Source organism: Durio zibethinus, chromosome 2 (assembly GCF_047325235.1).
Source record: "Durio zibethinus cultivar Kanyao isolate XHJ-2024 chromosome 2, ASM4732523v1, whole genome shotgun sequence".
Lineage (NCBI taxonomy): Eukaryota > Viridiplantae > Streptophyta > Magnoliopsida > Malvales > Malvaceae > Durio > Durio zibethinus.
In genome coordinates this window covers 4355618-4377935 of record NC_143163.1, presented here as the reverse complement: position 1 = coordinate 4377935, position 22318 = coordinate 4355618, and the positions used below count along the sequence as shown (strand labels likewise).

The window sequence follows — 22318 nt, the reverse complement described above, 5'->3', positions numbered from 1 at the left end:
AAACTAACTGCAATATAATGAGTTTTTTTTTTTTTTTGGCCAAAGATAAAAACACACTACTTGTTAAAACCATGACAAATTTAACAAGCACTGCAACAGAATGAGTTAACCATGCCAAATTCTCTCCATCTTATGTCATAATTTCAGTTAAATCATTGTCACAGCGCATCATGTTGTTGCTTAGAACAATACATCGTCAACGATTACAATCTTCGGTAATTTCCTTTATTTATTTTTGAGCAGTTTGTCTTTACAAGGAACCATGTCTCTTTGCAATGTGTGGTTTATAATCTACCATTCCAATTCTCAATAAAAAGTAATAGACTTGTTGCACTAGAAAACAAAGAACATGCTTTCTATTGAATTAAAAATAGTTACCATCCAATAAATACTACTACAATCAGACAGAAGAATCCTTACATTTTCCATTGATATCTACGGAGGATGCTGAAATAGATTCATCTTCAAAAATCAATTGGTAGACCAAAAAAAAAAAAAAAGGGAGACAAAGGGAAAGAGTTCCTTGCTGTCATGAATGTGTAATGCCAGGGTGAAAAAATGCCTAATCCAGGTGGAATTATTTTCGTTTCAAATGAGCAAAAGAATTGTCAATCACTTATTTCAAAATTGTTGAATCATGAATGGTCACAATCCGGTAATATTTAGACTCTGAAACTGAATCAAGCAATCTAGTTGAGCTACAATTATACTGAACTTCTTGGATCGCCTCCCAAACTTGACACATGAGCTTCTCTAGCTTCTGTTGCCAATGCATCTCGAATAACAGAAGCCTCTTTCCTAATTGAATTCTCATCTAAGCTAGCTTCCTCATAGTACTGAGATCTCTGATCATGCACCAAGTAATCTCCCATCCATTCACACAATGCAGAATCATCCTCTCTCATAAGCAAAACATTATGCAGAATTGAACAAGCCCCAATAATTGCGACCGCAGTCTTAAGTTCTTCTTGCATTGGTTGATTCAAAATTCCCCAATTCCTCAAACTAGCAAAAGTTTTCAATGCTGAAACATGCATTGGACTAAGTGCCACATTGAACTTCATTTCGCTTGACCCTGGAACCACATCAACGAAAGGTACCATTAACCACGGAAGCAAAGGGTACCCTCCATCGCCAACCAAATATTGACTTATAGCCACTCCATTAACCATAACTGGGCTTGAATTGAGTAACCTCCCTTTCTCAATATCTTTATACAGAGTTGAAGATTTAAGGACTAGAGAATCACCCTTATCTCCCTTAAAACCAGCAACAATGCTCAAAATTCTTGATGATGAATCCACCACTAACTGAACAGCAATGCTATCAATGCTTCCATTGTTTTCATTTATAATATTGAATCTATTGCAAGAAATAACGCCGCAACAATTTGGCAACCCCGTAAATTGTTCAAAAGATGAAGATACAGACTTTAGTTCCTCTGGACTAGGAAATGCAACCCAAAATCGGAAATTGGTGCAAAGAACGCGGCACAAATGTTTAGCACAGAAACGAGTCACAGACTCGGAAACCCCAAATCGTTGAGCGATTTCAGGGTAACTTGAACCGGTGGCTAATCTGAATAAACCAATACCAAGCCTTAACTCAGCCGATAGATTCAACGGTGAGCCAACCGGGTCACGGCACTCTAGCAGCGGCTCGAGCAACCCAGCGAGCCACTCAAAATTAGAAGATCTCATTCTAAAGCAGGCTTTGAACGAGTCAGGATTCCGAGTCAAGCAGAGTCTGACTCGGTCATCGTCGAGTCGATGTAAAAGTTCACGGCCCGCGTCTTCACCTATGGGTTCAGATTCAGATTCTGGACAACGGGTTCTCTTCCTTTTCCTGGAAACAGAAACGAAGGAAAGATTAGCGGCGATTTCTTGCGATGACAGCAAATAGTTGAGGATGGAAAAGACGCTGCCATCGGAAACGAAATTATTGGAATTGTAAGAATTGAAGAGAAGGAGAAGCAATAAAAGGAATTGAGAGACAAGGGAAGAGAGTAAAGCTGACAATTTCCGGGGATCCATAACGTGCCTTTTTGTCGGGGAATGAGGAATTGGTCTTCTTGGGAATCGAGGTTTGTGTCAGAGAGTGTTGGGTACGTGAATCAGGGAGGACCCAACACTTGAACACACCTGGCTACCTGCTTGCTCGTGTGGAATTTGTAATTTTTGGAACCTGCTTGTGGGTCATCCACTTTTTCAATTCCACATTTCCACTGCATTTTTCTGCTCACATTTCATTTTTTGGGCTAGTCATTTATATGATCCAACGGGCTTTCCTTATAACCCAAAAGGATTAAGTTCCAGTTTATTACGACAAAATATTAGGATGCTTTGAATTACTTCATTGTTTTTTCGGAGAGGAGGTGCCTTGAAATTTGTAGTACACTAGTACTATTAAAAAAAATTTTGGCAATAAATAATTTTGAAAGTATTTAAGATGATATTTTAAATTTTATATAATATTTATAATTTATTTATTTATTTTTAAATTTTGATTTATATATATATATATATATTAAGTTGCAAGAGGGATAGTATTAAGAAGAAAATGCGTAGACATATTTTATAAACATAAATGGGTAGAATACAAAAAATTGGATTGTTTGACCCCAAAACTTAAAATTAGTTATTGTAATAAGTGAAACCATTTATCAAATCCTTTAAATCAAATAATTGCTAATAAAAAATTTGAGGATATTTAAAAAAAAACATATAATTTTTTTATATTTTACAAATCAAGCCAAATCAAAATTAAAAGATAAATCAACTGGAAATTTAATTTTATTAATTCATTCTATCATCATTAATAAATAATATTTTTTAAATTTAAATTTTAAGATATGTAGTTTTTATTTTATAATTTTTTATTAAAAATAAAAAGGTGCTGCCGAATAACTCCTCCATCTGAACATTCATCTTTTGAAGCCCCAATAACAATGGCCATTATGTTGAAATGATGAAGTTGGGTGTTGGAATAACCCAAAAAACCATTCTGGGCATTCTAGAAGCCTTGCTTGCCTCCGCAACCAAATAAAAATTATTTGGCCCAATTTTAGTAACCATGGCCTGTAATTGCGTTTGTCTTGCTTGCTAAACTTCATCCAAATCCTTCCCCGGCTGGCTCCGAGGTTTAACTACTTTTTTTTTAATTTACTTTTTTATTAGACAGAAAATAACAATAAAAAAAAAAATAAACGAGAAATGGGCCCATGGTAATGCATGAAAGCTACGTCTGCAACAAAATGCCTCAAGCACTTAAAGACTACAAGACAAAAATTTTGTTTTTTTTATTATTTTTATTTATATTCAAAAAGTTGTACCTATTTTCAGAATTTATCTTATTACAAATTCAATAAAAAAAAAAAAAACCAATATTACAAACAAAATACACTTACTCTCTTTCTCTTTCTGTCTGTTTCTCATCCATTGTTTCAGGCTTTTGGTCTTGTCCTATTCCGATGATCTACTTCTCTTGCAAAATAAGGAGAGCAAGAGAAAAGTCCAAAAACTCCCCCAAAAAATGAAAAATAAAAAGAACAGGATGAAACGAATTGAAGAAACGCCCCTGATTCCTCTCTTGACAACTGTTTCTCTTAATACCCTTTTAATCTCAAAAACCCAATTTTTTATCGCTCTTCGTTTCATCATCTCAGCTTTCTTTTTCAGGTATTTCTCTTCACCCATGCGATTTTTTTAAATAAAATATATTAGCTTTAATGTTCTAAAATATTTTTCTTTTAAATCGTTTTATTTTGTCCTGGGATTTCTTTGTTTTTGCTAATTTTATGGTTGTTTACTTTATTTTTTATTCGATTTTTTTTTTTTAAGTGTACGAGGGATCGAGGTCGACCCATGTTGGGTTCTTTGCAAAGTTTTTTTTTTTTTCAATTGGGTATTTATCTACAAGCATTTGCTATTTTCATTTTCGTTTTTTTCACATAAAATAAAATTTTCGGTCAAATATTTGGATATGAGCATTCTTCAATTTAATCATCTGATGCTAAATTTGGTTTTTTTTTTTTACTAAATAGAGGAAGAAATAGTATTGGGTTTTCTTGTTTTGTCGGATTTTTGTCCAAAAATCAAAGCTTTACTAGTACAAGAAGCAGCTTAGATGATTTTTAAAAGACCTTTTTTGGGTTGTTTCCATTTAGTTTAATGGGTTTGTTAATTTTTTTTTCTTGATGCAGATGCTTAATTTTGCATACTTAGACAGTTGAGATCCTGCTTCTTCAAATTGCGTTTTGTTGATTTTGTAATTTGAGGCTTGAACAAGTGACATTTTGATCTCCGGTTCCCGCAATCCCAGCATTTTATTCCTTTTGATCTGCTTGAATTGCTTCTAAGCATTTAGTGCAATAGTCTGAATGTTCTTGCCAAAAGATCTTGAATTCTTCCCTGTTTGCGAGTCGAAGCTAAGTCTTGAATATCGAGCACATTATATGTGGTAATAATTTTAATAGCATTGTGCTTGTATATGATACTACTTTTTCAGTGTTCATCAATTGGTTCTTTATTATAGTTCTAGCTTGCACCTGATTATGGATGACAATGCATGAAAATATTGATGAATTTATGGTTGAGTTGTAGGTTTGTGGCAATGGCCACTTTCTTTGTTTCCATTTGGTCATGGTACTGGAATTTTACTGCTTGATTCTGCACTTAATGTGAATGACTAGTTATAAAGCTTTGTGATTTTGCACAAGAATAGAGTGCTTGCGAATAGAGTATCTTTACATGTCAAAATGGAAGGCAGAAAAGATGTTGGAAGAAAGATTGATTTGCTAATCTGGCTTAAAGTTGCCATCTTTTTCCCAAGTATCTAAGTTGCTTTGGATTTCTAATTATGAGTCTTGAAGTCATCTTGATTATGAATGTTCAGCAGATGAGTTGATAAAAAGGCTAGGTTAATTAGTGTTAAAAATAATTACACAAAATTTGAGCTGGTCAGTTCTGGTAACATGATTTTGCATATGCTTAGGTGCATTTGCATGTGTGCGGTTCTGAAATGTGAGTTTGAGTTTGTATCCTGCATGTTTATCTATGTTGCTTGAAAGGGACTATGCCAATAAAAGAACAAAGTAACAGCCTCACGTATCTTGAATCTCAAGACAGTAGGATCTGAAAAGTAAAAACAATAAAAATATCTTGTTCAACTGGTTTTAGTCGTTTCAATATACTATTAAACAACAATTATAATGTATGAGGGAGCGGGTTATGAGCGGAAAGACATAACAGTTGCTCATCTTGGGCATATTATCTTAGACTGAATGATTTATTGGAAGAACATTTTATCCTTTACCAATGTGTCATTAGGTGATGCTTGATAGACTCAGAGGCGATCTCTTGTAAACATTCTCTTTTAGCTTGTTAGGTTTGGTTAATCCTCTTGTTATTTGCTGCTTCCTACTTCCAGAATTTTTTTGTTTTGTGGATCATCTGCTATTTATGCTTGGAATGCCCTGAACGAGACAATTACTGCCTTGTGCATTCCATGCGGAAAGTCTCTTGGGATAAAGAAATAGTCAATCAACTGCTTTCCTTATAACCATAAACCTGTCAATACAAGTTCATATATTGATCTCTAATTGAGCTGGCATTTTAGAAGTTAAAACTATTGGTACTCTGTTTTTGTTTTGATCTACTTGACCTATTGGGATTTCTCGTTGCATGCTATGTAAAATATAGTTACTTGCCTGCACCTCCTGTCAAAAATCAATATCTGTTGTCACTGAGAGGTGTTTCTTTGGGTTCAAGATGATAGTGGCTGGGGCTTTCGCTTGCTGAAATACGTGATACACCAAATGCAACTGGTCAATCCTATATTACCTGGGAAAGCTAAAGACTTCAGGAGTTTCAGAAATTATTTTGTAAGTTGGTTGGAATATTGTGATTTTTTAAAATACTTTACATAATTTCCTTCCTGCATTGCATAACCCCTCTCTATCTTCTTTTTTCCCTTTCATAACTAAAATGAGAATTTGATGTTGTGCTTATCTTTTCAGATTTCAACTACTGGCCTGTGCTTGTGTATCCCTTTTGTATTTTGACCTAAGAAGCACGCAGATTGAACAGGCATTTGTTTTGGAAATTTGGAATAATATTTAGCATATCTGACATATTTCTAGGTAGATATTGTCCCTGATGCAAGGTCAGGGGGGCACCATTGATACCTTCCCTGAAACTGTTAACATTGATGAGGGATCTAGTCCGAATAACACCACTATCGGTCAACCGAATTCTTTGCCTAACATGCTGAATCCTGCGGAAACTCAGTTATCCAGTTATACAGTATCTTCTGGTGGGACAATGCATGGAAATGCTATTATTCCCGATATTCAGAGCTTCAGTGGCTGGAGTTCTGGTGAACCGAGCTCAAGATTGAGACTGCAAAACCAGGTGATGCAGGGTGTTCTAAATCACCATCTTAATGATGATGGGACAAAAATGGAATGCAGTTGGTCTTCTTCTCACGGTGCTCGTGTTGGGGTTGCTCCAAGGTCAGAAGAAATGCGGATCGAACCACCGAATGTCTTTTTTCCTGGGAGACTGAATAATGGACAGAGTGGCAATCAGGTAAGAAGTGGGCCCATATATATGCAGGGTTCCAGCTCTAATCGTGTCCTGCAGAATGTGAATCTAAATGAAGGATTTATTAGCAGTAGTGGTACCAGGGGTTTAGGTGTGGGAATTGGTGGAGGTCCTAATCTCCACAACTCAGGTGGACTAGAAAGAGAACAGATATCTAATGCAATTGTTTCTTCTGATAATATTGGTAGTTCATCTGGAAGCTCTAATTTTGTGGGGGACAAAACTAATGATGGTTCAGGCTCCTCTTTGGGCAGTTGTGGTTTATCCTGCAAGAGGAAGGCCCTTGAAGGTACTTCTGGACAGTCTTATTCTGCTGGTACTTCAAGCTGTTTTCAACGAATTGAAAATGCGGCGTGGCATGATGGTCCTGCTGGTAATGATGCTTCCAGCAGCTTGAGTTTATCTACACCCTCTCGGAATTTTCTTAATGTAAGTCATCCTGATCAGCTGAATCCAAGAGTTGTGCTTGGTTTGAGAGGGGTTGTTAGTGATGCATTTCCTTCTTCAAGTGTAAGAAGAGGAAATCCGGGAAACCAACAAGAATCTTTACCATTTAGTTTATCATCAACAACAGTTACCGGGCATTCGAATTTTGGCTCTCCTAGTCACCCTAGAGTTGCCCCATTTAGTGATCGTTTAGACTTGAGATCAACAGCAGCAATAGCAGGAAATTCCGGTTCTCCCTCGACTCAACCTCATATGAGGACTACTCCCGTTGTGCCTAGAAATGTGCATCCTTTCCCTTGGAATGGTTCTTCCAATTCAAGAGTTGGCAACCCATCAAGTTCTGTTAATTCTGGAGAGAGAGCTGCTGCATTATGGGAGGAACCAAACATAAGAAATATTCCAAGAAACAATACAGAGCATCCCATGTTTGTACCAGCAACTGAGATGCGAAATGTGGCACAAGATCCTACAGGTTGGAGTTTGGCTTCTGGAAATGTTAGCACTTCTGGAGGAATTCCATCTAATCGACCAGGGCCTAGTTCAAGCATCCATCCTTTGCCCGCTTCTGCCTGGATTCCTCCTCACAACCCTCCAATACATAATCAACAAAGACTATCCGAATTTGCTCCTTGGTCTTTATTTCCTCCAATTGATTCTGAATCTGGTGGTCACAGTGGCCATTTTCCACCATTTTCTTCAGGCCCTTCCACTTCCCCACAAGAGACGGTGGTGCCATCTGGATCTAACCGCCAAGGGAATAATCTACCATACCCAAGGTCAGCATTCATATTGGAAAGACATGGTGATGATGTTCTTAGGATGGCCCACTCATTGCGAGCATTGGCTGCTGATATTGAAGGGAGACACCGGCTAATATCTGAGGTTTGTGGTCTACAGTTTTTTTTTTTTTTTTTTTGCTAATTTTTAACTTAATTGCCTCTGTACATTTATATGTCTAAGAAATAGGGTTGCTTTCAATTAATTTTAGTACTAAATAGTAGCACATTTGGCTTTCAAGATAATGATGATTTGTCGCATTCTAGAAATACCGTAGTTATCCAATCCTATGATGCGCATCTATACATAGTATTGTGTTTATATGCATATAAACTTACACCCCTGTGTGCACACAAACATGGTTCATATACTCACACAAACAAACACATAAATCATAAATCAATTCTAAGAAGACAGTTTTATTTCTAAATTGCTATTACCTATTAGTAATGTTCTTTTTGTTCTCCGTATTTCATATTTGATGTTCTTCACAATCACAAATTGATTATGTGTAGGTTATTTACACCAGTCATATGCCACTTTTTAGTCTCTCTCTACTAAAATGTGCCATCTCCATAGTTCTCTCTTCTCTTAGGTTATTTTCATTATTTTTTTTCATCTGTTCAATTTTGTTGGATGTTGATGATTTCTATTTACCTCTTCTTTGTTATTAACTTTTTTTCAAGAAAAAGCTGCCAAAATCATCTTTATTTTGCTCAATTCCTAATTATGCAACCCATATCTATTACATAATCTGTTTATACTGTTGTTTCATAGCTTATTAATTTGTCAATTTTGAGAAAATAATGTCTGTTACATAAGTTGACCAATTAAATTTGAGATAAAAGATATACGTCAGTAAAAATTATAGGGTTTTTTATAATGGGAATTGAACTTAAGAAAAACTTTCCAGTAACTTCTCATTTTCTTCTCCATATGTCAGATTCACCAAGTCTTGAATGCCATGCATAGGGGGGAGAACTTACGCATTGAGGTTTGGTTTTTATTCATGCAATGGTTATGTTACCATGACATTTTCATAATAGGTTGTGAGCTTGCAGTAAAGATTAATTTTTGTCCTTTGGCTATAATGATTTAGCTGGCTAAAGTTGAAAAGATTCATTCCTTTTCTTTTCGCCTTTTATCTACTCAACAGTTTTATCTATAGGTGATATGGTTTCTATGCATTTCATATCCTTTGCCAATTATTGAATTTTTCTCATACAAAAATTTTCTCAAAATACAAATAACTGCTATAGCAGCACTTCAATGAGTTTTGATTTCTTTGAAAATGAATGTTTGTCTTGGGACTGGATTGAAAACTTAGTAGCATCAAGTATTTAGGTGGCTTTGGTGGAAATATATCTAGTCTCTTCAAGGAAATGATAGAAGTTGGAGACAGCTCAGTGCTGATGAGCAGAAACAATATCATTCTCTTCCTTTATCAGCCTCCTTTCACTAGTTGGGATAAATGCAATATTCTAGAATATGTTTTCATTATTGAGAACAAATTCTGTGTGACTTATGTTACTAGCTTAGTCTTGAATTGAAAACTTAGTAGCATCAAGTATTTAGGTGGCTTTGGTGGAAATATATCTAGTCTCTTCAAGGAAATGATAGAAGTTGGAGACAGCTCAGTGCTGATGAGCAGAAACAATATCATTCTCTTCCTTTATCAGCCTCCTTTCACTAGTTGGGATAAATGCAATATTCTAGAATATGTTTTCATTATTGAGAACAAATTCTGTGTGACTTATGTTACTAGCTTAGTCTTGAATAATCTGTCAGAGTTAATTTTCAGGCAAAGCATATTATTGGATAGTTTGGTGCATGGGAGGTTGTTTGATGTCTGACTTGATTGCTTCAACAGTTGAAGATGCTTGTGATGTGAGGATATGGTGATGTTCACTTGTTTTAAAGCCACATTTCTGTTCATATTCCATATCGTCTAGTCTTGATTTTTTTGGCCATTATGTCACATGCATGGCTTGATATCCTTTAAGCAAAATTTTTCTCACAATCTTTGATTCTTAGCATTCTTGGATAAAATTATAGTAGGATTTCGCACCCTTTGGTCCCACAAAGGAAAAGAAACAGGCTCGCAACCTTCAGAATACTGAATACATGTCTAAATACTTTCTAAACCGATTTCCACCAAATGAGAGACAAGGAACTCTTTTAGTGGAGCACCCGGGTAGAAGCCTAGGAAGTGCTTTTTGTCTGATAATAATTCTTAGTCCTTTCCTACATTATATGGTGTTGTATTGATATTAGATCTTTACATGACGCCCTTCCAGGATTATATGCTGTTTGATCCATTGATATATCATGGAATGGCTGAGATGCATGACAGACATAGAGATATGCGTCTTGATGTTGATAACATGTCTTATGAGGTAAAAAGGGTTGCTGCTTTATGTTCTATCACTTCACATTGGAGGTTATTCTTCTTACATATCAATTGGAACATTAGGAATTGTTGGCATTAGAAGAACGCATAGGAGATGTGAGCACTGGACTGAGCGAGGAAATGATTCTGAAGTTGATGGAACGGCAGAAGCATTCGACCACTGCAACAGAATCCCCAACGGAATTGGAACCATGTTGTATCTGTCAGGTATGATGCAAGACGAGAGTAGATCTGCTGCTTTAAATAGCTTCATTAAGCTTCTGTTAGTTTAGTTTTGTTTACCTTGTTTGAACTTTAACCATGGCAGGAAGAATATGCAGATGGGGATGACACTGGGACACTAGATTGTGGACATGACTTCCACACTAACTGCATCAAACAGTGGTTAATGCTAAAGAACCTATGTCCTATTTGTAAGACAACAGGCTTGCTTAAATGAGAGCGAAGGCCATCGTTAGAGCCAGGAAATTTAATTTTCCTCTCATGGGTCATTAGATCCAATAATAGGGTGGATTATATCTGTGATTTAAACCGGCTTTTCTTGCTTATGAACTACAACTTTCAAGGCCATGGAGCAGTTGTTACTGCCATGAATTACAGGATGAGTTTGTGGCATAACAATGATAACATATTTGAATTAATATTTTTGACATGACATTATCATGCTTTAAGAAGGTCAACATTAGTTCTCAATGTTTCTGCTGGAACTTATGAATGTGCTGCTAGTATATTATTGTTTTGAGCGTTTGGGCATTTTTATGGCTTTGGACTGTATTTACTGCCCAAACCAGTCCCCTTGGTCCTTATTACATAAGCAAGCCTCTGTAAATATTTTGAAGCCATTTTATTTTTTCCATAAGCTAGTGATATAATTAGGCATTAGCCGGGGTTATGCAAGTGAAAGCTATCAAGTACAATAACCATAACGAGTCCCTGTAAATTTTTTCAATTTTTATTGCAATCATACTTTTATCCTTTCAATTGTTTATAAAGAATATATATTTTCAGTTTCGTCGGAGACAAAATACAAAAGAACAAAAATTTTAAGCTATTTTAATGGATTTCAGGCCATCTATATGGCTTCTGGCTGTTTGATGTGATGACGCATCCACGTTTTCTTTATTTTCATAAAAAAAAAAAAAATTATTATTATTATTATTATTAGTATTAGTGTTATACGCTCAACCTCTTTTATGAAGTACATGCACAAATGAACTCTTTCTGCCACTAGATCTCTTTTATTTTGGATACAACTGCTGTCCCCAAGGCTGCGTGGCCAATTTTGAAATTTGAAACCTCCCATATCTCACCCATTTTGTAAGGGAAAAAAAAAGCCCAAGGTAACACATCTTGAGTCATTTTTGATGGATTACTTTTTAGATCATCATCAGATGTGATAGCAACAACATGAAATATTTTGGATTAATTCATTATTATATAAATAAATCTCATTTTTTTTTAAAAGTATGCTCGTGTGAACGAATATAAAAAATCTTAATTTCATTGTGATTTGTTTGAAGAAACCGTGGATCCATTTTTTAATTTAAAAAAATTGTTACTTTCCATCATATAAATCATGGGTAGTTTATTCATAATATAAACAATTTATCAAAATCATTAGGATATGCTTAGTGTTGTAGGATTAGCCCTTCATTTTCGAAGAATAAGAGCAATTTCACAACTTTCTTTTTTCTTAGAATCATATATCTTATATAATGAATGAAAATATTCTATCACTAATCATACGATGTATTAATAAAGTATTTAATTTTTTGTTTTAATAATTAAGATTTAAATTTTAACAACTTCAAAAAAATCCATTAAAGATATTACTTAATAATTAAGTTTATTTAATAATTAATTTAGTGAATTTATAAATTGAGAAGAGTGTTTATAGAATGAGATATGAATATATGTACGTAGAGTTATATAAAAATGAGTGTCTATACAAATGAATATTTGGGCTGAGATTATTAGAGAGAGTACTGCTCATAAATTTGTTTGATATAAGATTAATTATATATGTTTGTGTTTTGAGTTGTGAGCTGAGTTAAAATGTTTGAACGTCGATGATTGAATATTATTATAATATTTCTACAATTGTGTGAAAAGTTTTAAATAAAGTTTGTAAATTTTTTAATATAAAGAATTTAATTACAATTTTAATAAAAAATTTAAATTGATAAATTAATAAAGTTTAATTAAAAATAATATTATGTAAAAAATTTTAAAAATAACGTTTGTAATTCAAATTTGATTAGTATTTATCAACAACATAAATTTTGTCAAAATTTTACTAAAAATTGTTATCTTAAAAATGTATCAAAATTTATAAAAAAAAAATTTTACAATTTGTGTACTTGATTTATATAATAAGATCTTATAGTTTATCAATTTTTATTTTTAATTTTAATTTTTAATAATTTTTAATAAAAAATTTTATTTAAATTTTTTCCGTGTAATTGAATGTCTAACAATGTTAATTTCTTAAACATTGTGTGTATGAGTTTTTTTTTATATTGTTTTAAACTTTAGCCTAATATAGACTCAGTAACTTCAATACCAGAAAACAAGTCAAAACCTTTTTCTTTATGTTTTTCAAAAACTATAGAAGACAAAAAAACAGTAATTTGTGAAAGAAAGAGTGGGGCCATGTAATTGTAAAAATCAGTCTTTATAGTAAATGGTAAATGGTAAATGGTAAATGGCAAATGGCAAAATACGGTGGGGTCATCATGAGTTGTGGAACCCTCAAACGAAGAGAAAAAAAATATTTGTTACAACGCGCTTTAGGCTAAATCATATATATGTACGTTTTTGTTTTGATTCTCAGTAACGGCATTGCCTTATGATTGTATTTTCGGCTCTTCCTCCCTTCCTTTCTTCCTACTCCAAACAGAATCCCCCCCGCCCTCTCTCTCTGCCTTGTTTGCCACCTTTTAAACGCCTTCTCTCTTCTCTTCTTCTCACCTCTTTATTTTCTCTCTCTTTCTTCTAGCTAGCTATACCCAGTCATGTCAGAGGAAGGCGGCCATGAAAGTTTTTTATTATTGGAAAACCAGTCATGGGCCTTATCCAATTCAGATAATAATTCAACTGGTACTGGTGCTGGTAGTGATGAGAAATCAGGCAAAAACCAACAAGAGCAAGAAACTTTACAAGACGAGACTGAGAAGAACAATAAGAGAGAACTTGGAGGAGGGGGTGAAAAGAATGGGAAAGGAGGAGGAGGAGGAGGTGAATCGGATGATCATGAAATGCATATATGGACAGAAAGAGAGAGGAGGAAGAAGATGAGAAACATGTTTTCTAACCTTCATGCTTTGCTTCCTCAGCTTCCTCCTAAGGTAATATAAGTGACAGTCTCTTTCTTATATCTTGGTCTTGCTCTTCAACTTTCGGATAGTTACTTATCAAACATAAACAAACTAAGAATAGACGGCAAGCTGTTGAAAATAAAAAAGTGGTAACGTTTTGATATTCTGAACTTTGAAAAACTTTTGCATTTTGTTTCTACCATGCTTGGCCTCAAAAAAAGTAAGAAGATAATCTCTTGGTCTGGCTGAATTTTCTATGAGAAGATACATATTCATTCATGATCAAGAAAAATCAAAATTTTAAAAATGGTTCCTTCTTGAAGTTATTAAGTTTTTGACAAATTCTGAGAACTTACTGTGGAGATAGGGAAAAAAAATTGGTAAAACCAGACCAATTTTTTGTCATTGTCAAAAGAAAGTAAAAATCGTGTCACTTATAGTTTCGGTTATAGAAAATGCTTCAATGAGTAGTCAGATTTCTTCCTTTATTTGTTTATGACTTAAGATGGAAATGTATTTAACTATTTATTGTAACTGAGTTGTCATAATCTGCATAATTTTCCAAATCCCGGTTTTGGTTGACGGTTTTTTCTGAACCAGGGAGATCATTCATGATCTAGTTACTTGCCTGTATAATAAACCAATCTTAATCATGATATGAAAAGTTGGCACCCGATGAAGATTGGGCTAACTCCATCGAATTTAATTTACACAGGCTGACAAATCCACCATAGTTGATGAAGCAGTAAACTACATCGAAACCCTACAACAAACTCTCCAAAAGCTACGAAAACAAAAGCTAGAGAGGCTCCAAGGTTCCAATCATGTTGGTTATGAGCCCTCCTCCATGATGAACAACCAAAAGCAAGCTTTTGATTTATGCAGGGAGGCATTCTTGGCTGATCAAGTATCTTCTAGTGACCCAACCATTTTTTCGAATTCTCTTTTGGTCTCTCAATTCCCTGTACTATTTCAAACATGGACTTCTTCCAACGTTGTGTTGAACTTATGCGGTAACGAAGCACAAATAAGCGTGTGCTCACCAAAGAAGCCAGGGCTGTTCACCACTATTTGCTATATTTTGGAGAAGCACAAAATAGAGGTGATATCTGCGCATGTTTCGTCAGATTCTAATCAAAGCATGTTCATGATTCAAGCGCATGTAAGTTTGTACTTCTCTGATCTCTGCCTCAAATTATCTATATAATTTTTTACTTATAATTTGCCACTTCCAGCATTCTTGTTCACCACAGCAAGAAGATTATTGTCTTTTAGACATGCTAAATGAAAACCATTCTATAGAACTAATTTTAGACATTCTTGTCGGTGGAAATCCCTCAAAATTCTTGTCAATATTGTTTATATATTAAAATTGATAATATAGATAGAAAGCTCAATCAAAGCCTTTTTACTGATTAAATTAAATTCTTTTTAGCACCAACTTTGCATTTGTATCTTACACCAATTCTGTGTTGGGTGTATTGTCCAGGCAAGTGGAGCTTCCAATCAGCTGTCAGCGGCATTTCAAGTGGAAGAAATGTTCAAACAAGCTGCAGCTGAGATCATGTGCTGCGTCTCTTCCTGATCATAGCATAAACTAGGCCCTCAAATACATATTATTGCTTCTTTTGGTAAAAGCGACCCGAGTTTTAGTATAAGAGATATGGAGTAAATCCATCGCCATTGACAAGATCCTTTTACCAATTAGCTACCAATATTCTGAATGTTGCTTTGTTTGCTCGAATTTGCAGCCTCAATTAGGATATGATTCTAGCTGCCCTCCCTCCATAGTCTATACCTGAAGGCTTTAACTTCAACCTATAATCATGATATTTCCAGAAAATATTGGCTTTTCTAATATGAAAGAAAGGAAAAAAAAAAAGATATGTTTTGATGCGTAACAACATTTTCAACCTCCCTCTGATCTCTATCCTCGTACAATTTTTTCTTTCATTAATAATGAAAGAAAAACGATGCCCGAACTGTTCAAATATACATGCATAATTCGACACTTTAAAAAAAAAAAAAAAAAAGATATTCAAAGTGTTGGGCTTGAAGCAACAAATATAATAACTCATAAGCAATATATCGCAATAAACTCATAGTAATAGATAAAAATCAACAATCAACAAAGCAAGAAAAATAAAACACACTAAGATTTACACGAAAAACCTTCCAGTATAGAGAAAAAAACTATGAATCATCAGAAAAATCTCAATTATCAAATAATGAATATACAAAGTTCTCCTTTAACTAAAACTAGAGCTGATCAATAACTAGAATGACAATTTGGAGAAATCTTACTAACTAGGTGATTCAACAAATATACCATGAACTTGTTTTTAGAGAGCTTCAAACCTGATCTCTACTATTCAGAATGTAAAACACTAAATCATGAACTTGCTGATAAAATTTTAGCTCAATCGGACTACGAATCGACTTCCGTTCAACTAATAACTCTCATCTCTTCATTTTCTCTCTATCTTTTCTAATTTTTCTTTTACCCTTTTCAGTGCCACTCCTTAATTACCAAAAATAGCTCGCCACTTCTTTATTATTTAGGGCTTTTATTTCACGTTAAGTTAAAAGGCTTTGGGCCTTTTAATTGGTGGAAACAATAGAGCTGACCCTATTTTTCAAACAATCTCTCCTTCTAGCTCTATTAAGAAGAGATTCATCACTATAGTACTCATTTGGAACTTACCTTGACCAAGGAACTCATTATGATCAAGTTACTACAGAACTTAAAATTTTTCTTAAGAAATGTCTTAATCAATATATTTACTGCATTTTCATCAATATAAACTTTTTTTAACTACATCTAATGTTCTTCAATCATCAAATGTAACTAGAGATATCTAACATTAATGTGTTTTATTTTAGCATGGTACATGATATTTTTACTGAAATCTAAAGCATTCTAGCTATCACAAAATATCACATACTTATTCTGATTTAATCTCAATTCAAGAAGAAAATATTTCATCCAAAGCATTTATTTACCTATTTCGATTGCTAAAGTATACTCAGCCTCTATATTTGATAAAGCAACATACTTCTGTAATTTAGACTGTCAAAACATAGTTCTTCCTATAAAAGTTAACAAAGACCTTAAAGTTACCATTAAAATCACATGTTATGCTAGCATTAGTAAACCTTTTTAGAATTGGTTGTATATTTCATAACTCAAACACATCTTCAAGGTGCCTCTCAAATATCTGAAAACTATTTCACTGTTTCTCAATGAATCTAGACATAGCTAGTTGCTCTTCCTTTTGAATAAGATTTCTTATTCAAATGAAAATGATTGACAAGTAAACTACTAATTAATTTAGCATATTGTATGTTAAATCTACTAAACGCCCATTCAATATACTTTTCTTGTGACAACCATAATTTTTTAGCTCTCCTATCTAGGATAATATCCATACTAAGAATCTATTTTGTTATACCTAAATCTTTTATGTCAAACAACTTAAAAAATTATTCTTTCAACCTGTAAATTATACCAACATCTTATACTACAATCAACATATTATCAACATATAATAAAAAAATAATAAAATTACCATAAAAAAATTTTTAACATACATATAAGGATCCGCTGCCGCTATTTTATAGTTGTGACCCACCATAAAAAAATCAAACTTATTGTACCATTGCTGTAAAGCTTGTTTCAAGCTATACAAGCTTTTTTTTCAGTTTGTAAACTAAATATTCTTTCTCTTTCACTTTAAATATCTCAGGTTGATCCATATAAATATCTTATTGTAAGTCACCATGTAATAATGCAGTCTTAACATCAAGTTACTCAAGCTTAATATTCAAACTAGCTACTAATCCTAGTATCACTCAAATAGAACTCATATTCACAATTGAAGAGAATATCTCATCAAAATCGATGTTGAGTTTTTGAAAAAAAATTTTACCATCAATCAACCTTTGTACCTCACTAGTTTATTGTCATCTTTTTTTAACTTGAACATCTACTTATTTTTCAATGGTCTCCTCCTTTTCAAAAAGTTAATAAGATCATATGTACCATTTTTTCGTAATGACTATTTTTTTTTTCATTTTTTTTAATTAGTGTTTTCTATCTAGAGTAGTCTATATATCTTGAAAACTTTTTGGCTCTTTTTCACTAGTAACTAAAATAAAATCTAAACTTGGAGACTTATTAGATGGTTTGTACTCTCCAGTAGATCTTTTAAGCTGTAACTCTACACTACTTAATACCGAAGATAGTTTTTTATGCTCAACACTTTCTAATAGAAAATACTGCTCACCCTGCTCAACATTTTTAGGTAGAAAATATTGTTTCTTTTATTTAAAACTGATTACATCTAACTTATCACTAACCATGGTTGACTCATTTGTATCTTCAAGTTCTGTCTCTTGTTCATTTTCACCATCAATGGCTCTTTATTATGGAACCTTTATCGATGTTGAAACATTATACTCAATAATAATCTATATAGTTTTCTCATTTTTCTCAATGCTTACTATGGTTTCTTTTTCGTGAAAGATTACATCTCTACTTCTTACTATCTTTTTTTTCACTAGATCTCATACCCTGTAGCTAAATTTTTTATCACTATATTTGACAAACACACATTATGTAGCTTTACTATCAAGTTTTAACCTCTCTTCTTTTGGCATATGCATGAATACTTTACACTTGAAAATTTTTAAGTGAGAGTATGAAGTATCCTTTCTTGTCTACACTATTTTTAAAATGTCAACACCCAAAAGAATTGACGGTGATCTGTTAAGCAAATAACAAGTTGTGTTGACTATTTCACCCTAGAATAGTTTTGATAATTTTGTCATTCTCAGCATACATTTAACTTTTTTTATAATAGTACAGTTTATCCTTTTAGGTACACCATTATGTTATGGTGTTCCAGATTCTATCATTTCATGCCTGATTTCATGCTTTAAATAATATTCTTCAAAGTTTTTGGATGTGTCTTCCTTACCATTATTAGTTTGAATAGATTTCAAGAGTAACCCTGTCATCTTTTTCATCATGACATTACATTTTTAAAAATATTATAGCACCTGGCTTTTGTTTTTCAATATATATACCCAAGTTTTATGTGAAGCATCATCAATAAAAGTAACAAAATATTTGCTATCATCTAATGGTTCAACCTTAATAAGATCACATGCTTCAGAATAAATTAATTCTAATATATTTTCGTTTATCTGAGAATATTTACAAAAAAAAAATTTTACGATGCTTATCATACAAACAATGATTATATGAATCTAGAAATATACCTTTTATTAAAAAAATAAGAGATTGGCTTGCCAAAACCTATAATCCCTTCTCGCTTACGTGTGCCAGCCTTTTATGCCATATATTTGACATCATCCTCAACGATATTTATCTTATTGCTATTCAATTACATCAATATTTTGTATATTATGCAACATAATTTTTTTATTACCACTATCATAGATCTTTTGAAAAGCTTTCATTACCTATTGTTTTATCGACTCTCATATCTTTATCAAGGACATTAATCACAAATAAGTTCATTCTCATATCTGAAATATGTCTAACATCTTTCAAAATCAATATACAACCCGTACTAGTTTGTACAACAATATAACCAATCCCAACAATCTGTAACACACTCTTATTTCTTATATTGATGCAACCAAAATCTCTTACTTTAAAAGTTGTAAACAACTCCTTCTTACGAACACATTGATATGTCGCTCATGTGTCAACTACCCTCTTAATACCAGAATTACTTATATGATTACAATCGTCATGTGTATAAATAAAAGTAATTAAATCACTATCTGAATTCACTATTGCAATATTGTCATCAATTGAACTCTAACATTTTTCATCTTTTCGTTCTTGCTTCAAGATTTTATAGTTTTGCTTTACATAATCACGTTTACCATAATGGTAGCACTTCACTTTATCTCTGGATTTGGATTTATGTCTAAACTTATTACGATCTTTTAAGTTTCAACCTCTATTAATGTTTTTATCCTTGTTCTTTGTGACAAGAGCTTGATTCCCAAAGTTTGAATCTTTTTGCCTTTCTTATTCATTAAGCATACTATCTTTTACCATCTTCAATGTTACCTTATAATTAAAAGCTGAATTAAGAACAGTCACAACTAAAGTATTTCAGCTGTTTGGCAATGAATCCAAAAAAAAAAAAAATGATTCCTTTATTTCATCATCCATCTTAAGCTCCATAGTAATCGTCTAATTGAATATATCTTGAAAATCACTCAAGTGCTTTGTAATCGATCGTCTATCCCTATATTATAAAGTTGCAAGCTTTTTAACAAATATAACTTTATTTATGCCTGTTTTTCTCTCATATAACATTGTCAATTTTTTTTAAATGGTGTGGACATCTGTCTCCTCTGCTACATAATGAAAAATACTGATATCAACCCATTTTCTTATTGTGGCCTGTGTATTCCTGTTTACTTTCTTTTAGCTTTCATCTTTCATATCTATTAGCTTAGCTAAATCACCTAATATTGACTCATACAAATTTTTATAGTATAAATGATCCTTCATCATAGGCTTTTAAATTGAATAATTTGATACTGTTATTATGAAACATATATCACTCTTTATGATCTCAAATAAAATTTATTTCTATTCTGAATTGCTTATGTATCAATATATTAAAATAACCAAGTTTTGATATCATTTATTGGGCTTGAAGTGACAAACACAATAATATAAAAACAATATATCACAATAAACCCATAATAATAAATAACAATCAATAATCAACAATGCAATAAAAATAAAGTACATCAAGATTTACATAAAAAATCATCAAATGTAAAAGAAAAAAATTATGGACCACTAGAAAAATTTTCACTATCAAATAATGAACATATAAAATTTTTCTCTAGTTAAAACTAGAACTAACTAATAATTAAAGAAACAATTAAAAAAACTCACTAAATAAGTACCTCAATAAATATATCTTAAATTCATTTTTAAAGAGTTTCAAACTGATCTCCATCATTCAAAATATAAAATATTAAATTATAAACTTACTAATAAAATTTTAATTCAATCAAATCACAAATCAATTTTTCAATCAAATCACAAACCAATTTTCAATCATCATATAACTCTTCCTTCTTTTTTTTTTTTTCTGTATCTTTTCTGATTTTCCTTTTTCTTTTTTCGGCGCCACTCCCTAATCACCAAAAATAGGCCCCCACTTTTTTATTATTTAGGGCTTTTATTTCATATTAAGTCTTTAGGCGTTTGAATTGGTGGAAACAATAGGGCTGGACCCACATTCCCAACACAAAGATCCTGCATGCGCGAACCAATATGACGAGCAATTGCTTTCCCTGATACGAGAGAAAGAAATAAAGTTTCTCATTAGTACCTCGTGTGAACTACGTGCTTTATGATCTTGTGCTCATGTATCAGTTGGTTCTTATTCTCTTGAATTGATTATACATGGATGAGAATAATCTGGCATTTGTTAAAAAGGCATAATGAGTGAACGGGTTATTTTGATTGAACAGTGCCATGGAGTACTTTTCCACACACCGTGACTTCAAGCTAATTTGTTCGACAACCACAATAAATAGGAATTTATTATAGTCTTAATTTCGTTTATATATACATTAGATAGAAAATGCATAATCCAGAATTTTTAGTGTACAACTTTACTTCATCAAAATATTTTCAATACTCTCAACTCTTTGTTTTGTTCATGAGAGAAGAAAATATGCAATTGATATTGCTCTAATAGGGTTGCTATTGGAATCAAACCCCTCGTCCACATTTTCTAAAGGCTAAAGGGATGGAGTTTGATTATGCAAAAAAATAAATAAATAAATAAAAATAATAATAATAGTTTTTTTTTTTTTTTTTTTACCAAACCCAAAAACACCAGGACAAAACCCGCTATTTGTCCTTAACCCATTTGGCTGACACCTCTCACTTCTTACCGCCGACGCATACTACCAATTTTCGCTTAACCTCAAACTGAGGCATCTGCAGGAAAACTTCAACTTTTCTCGATCATATTTCACCATCTCTAGGTTAAACTAGTTGTGGGCTAGAGTAGAACTAGTTGTCTGTTAGACTAGAACCGAGCAAGGGGAGGTGCGAACTGCCCCTATCACAGCAAGTACAAATCCAACATTTTTGACAACTTCATGCCAACGGCGACTCTATCTCACCTCCAGTTAGACTCCATATCAGCAGTCTTTGTCCATGCGGACCATCCTAAAAATCCTCCCAATAATGTAGAACATATTTTTAAGAAAAATATGTTGATTTAAAAAAAAAAAAAAGAAAAAAAACAAAACTTCGGATTCAACTTTCAAACACTACTATGTAATTTTGGGCCGTCCAACCCCTCTTTAAACACGAGTGTTGAGGGTCTTAGATCCTTTTAAATAAATACTATTGGTAGAGTTCTCGTCAGGTTTTGTGGGTCATAATACTACCCAAAGTGAGATGAATTGGGCTTAAGAAATGAATATACAAATGTCCACATCAGGAATAATCTTAAGATTCCTCCCCCCAGAACAGAAATATAAAACAGGCAGCTTATCTTTGTCTTTCAATTTTAGAAGGAACTCTGGTCAAGATCAAAGCTTATCTTAGTCTCCAAAATATAACGCAGGAAGCGGGGGGACAATCAAGGATCATAGCTATTCTAGTTTATGAAATTCAAATATGTATGATATCCAAAAGTTGTATAAGGTAAACTCTTTATAGCCGAAGAATGTTCCAACTG

At 33.0% G+C, this 22318-nt stretch overlaps 2 protein-coding genes across 8 annotated transcripts; both read left to right on the top strand.

The window, feature by feature from the left end:
• Window positions 1-3421: 3421 nt before the first annotated feature.
• On the top strand, window positions 3422-10929 carry LOC111308946 (E3 ubiquitin-protein ligase MBR2-like). Of its 7 annotated transcripts, none has more exons than XM_089746782.1 (8): window positions 3422-3677; window positions 4202-4458; window positions 5769-5881; window positions 6017-7931; window positions 8770-8820; window positions 10124-10222; window positions 10300-10443; window positions 10544-10929. In XM_089746782.1, the coding sequence occupies exons 4-8, from the start codon at window positions 6156-6158 to the stop codon at window positions 10673-10675; spliced, it is 2202 nt and encodes a 733-aa protein (XP_089602908.1). In that variant the 5' UTR covers window positions 3422-3677; window positions 4202-4458; window positions 5769-5881; window positions 6017-6155; the 3' UTR covers window positions 10676-10929. The 7 variants fall into 7 exon arrangements, with proteins under 7 accessions (XP_089602908.1, XP_089602909.1, XP_089602910.1 ...); XM_089746783.1 differs by having other exon boundaries at window positions 5700-5881; XM_089746784.1 differs by lacking the exon at window positions 4202-4458.
• Window positions 10930-12981: 2052 nt separating this feature from the next.
• RGE1 (basic helix-loop-helix (bHLH) DNA-binding superfamily protein) lies at window positions 12982-15708 on the top strand. The gene is made up of 3 exons (XM_022907662.2): window positions 12982-13583; window positions 14269-14715; window positions 15043-15708. Exons 1-3 carry the CDS (start codon window positions 13251-13253, stop codon window positions 15136-15138), a joined length of 876 nt encoding a protein of 291 aa, XP_022763397.1. The 5' UTR covers window positions 12982-13250; the 3' UTR covers window positions 15139-15708.
• Window positions 15709-22318: the final 6610 nt, after the last annotated feature.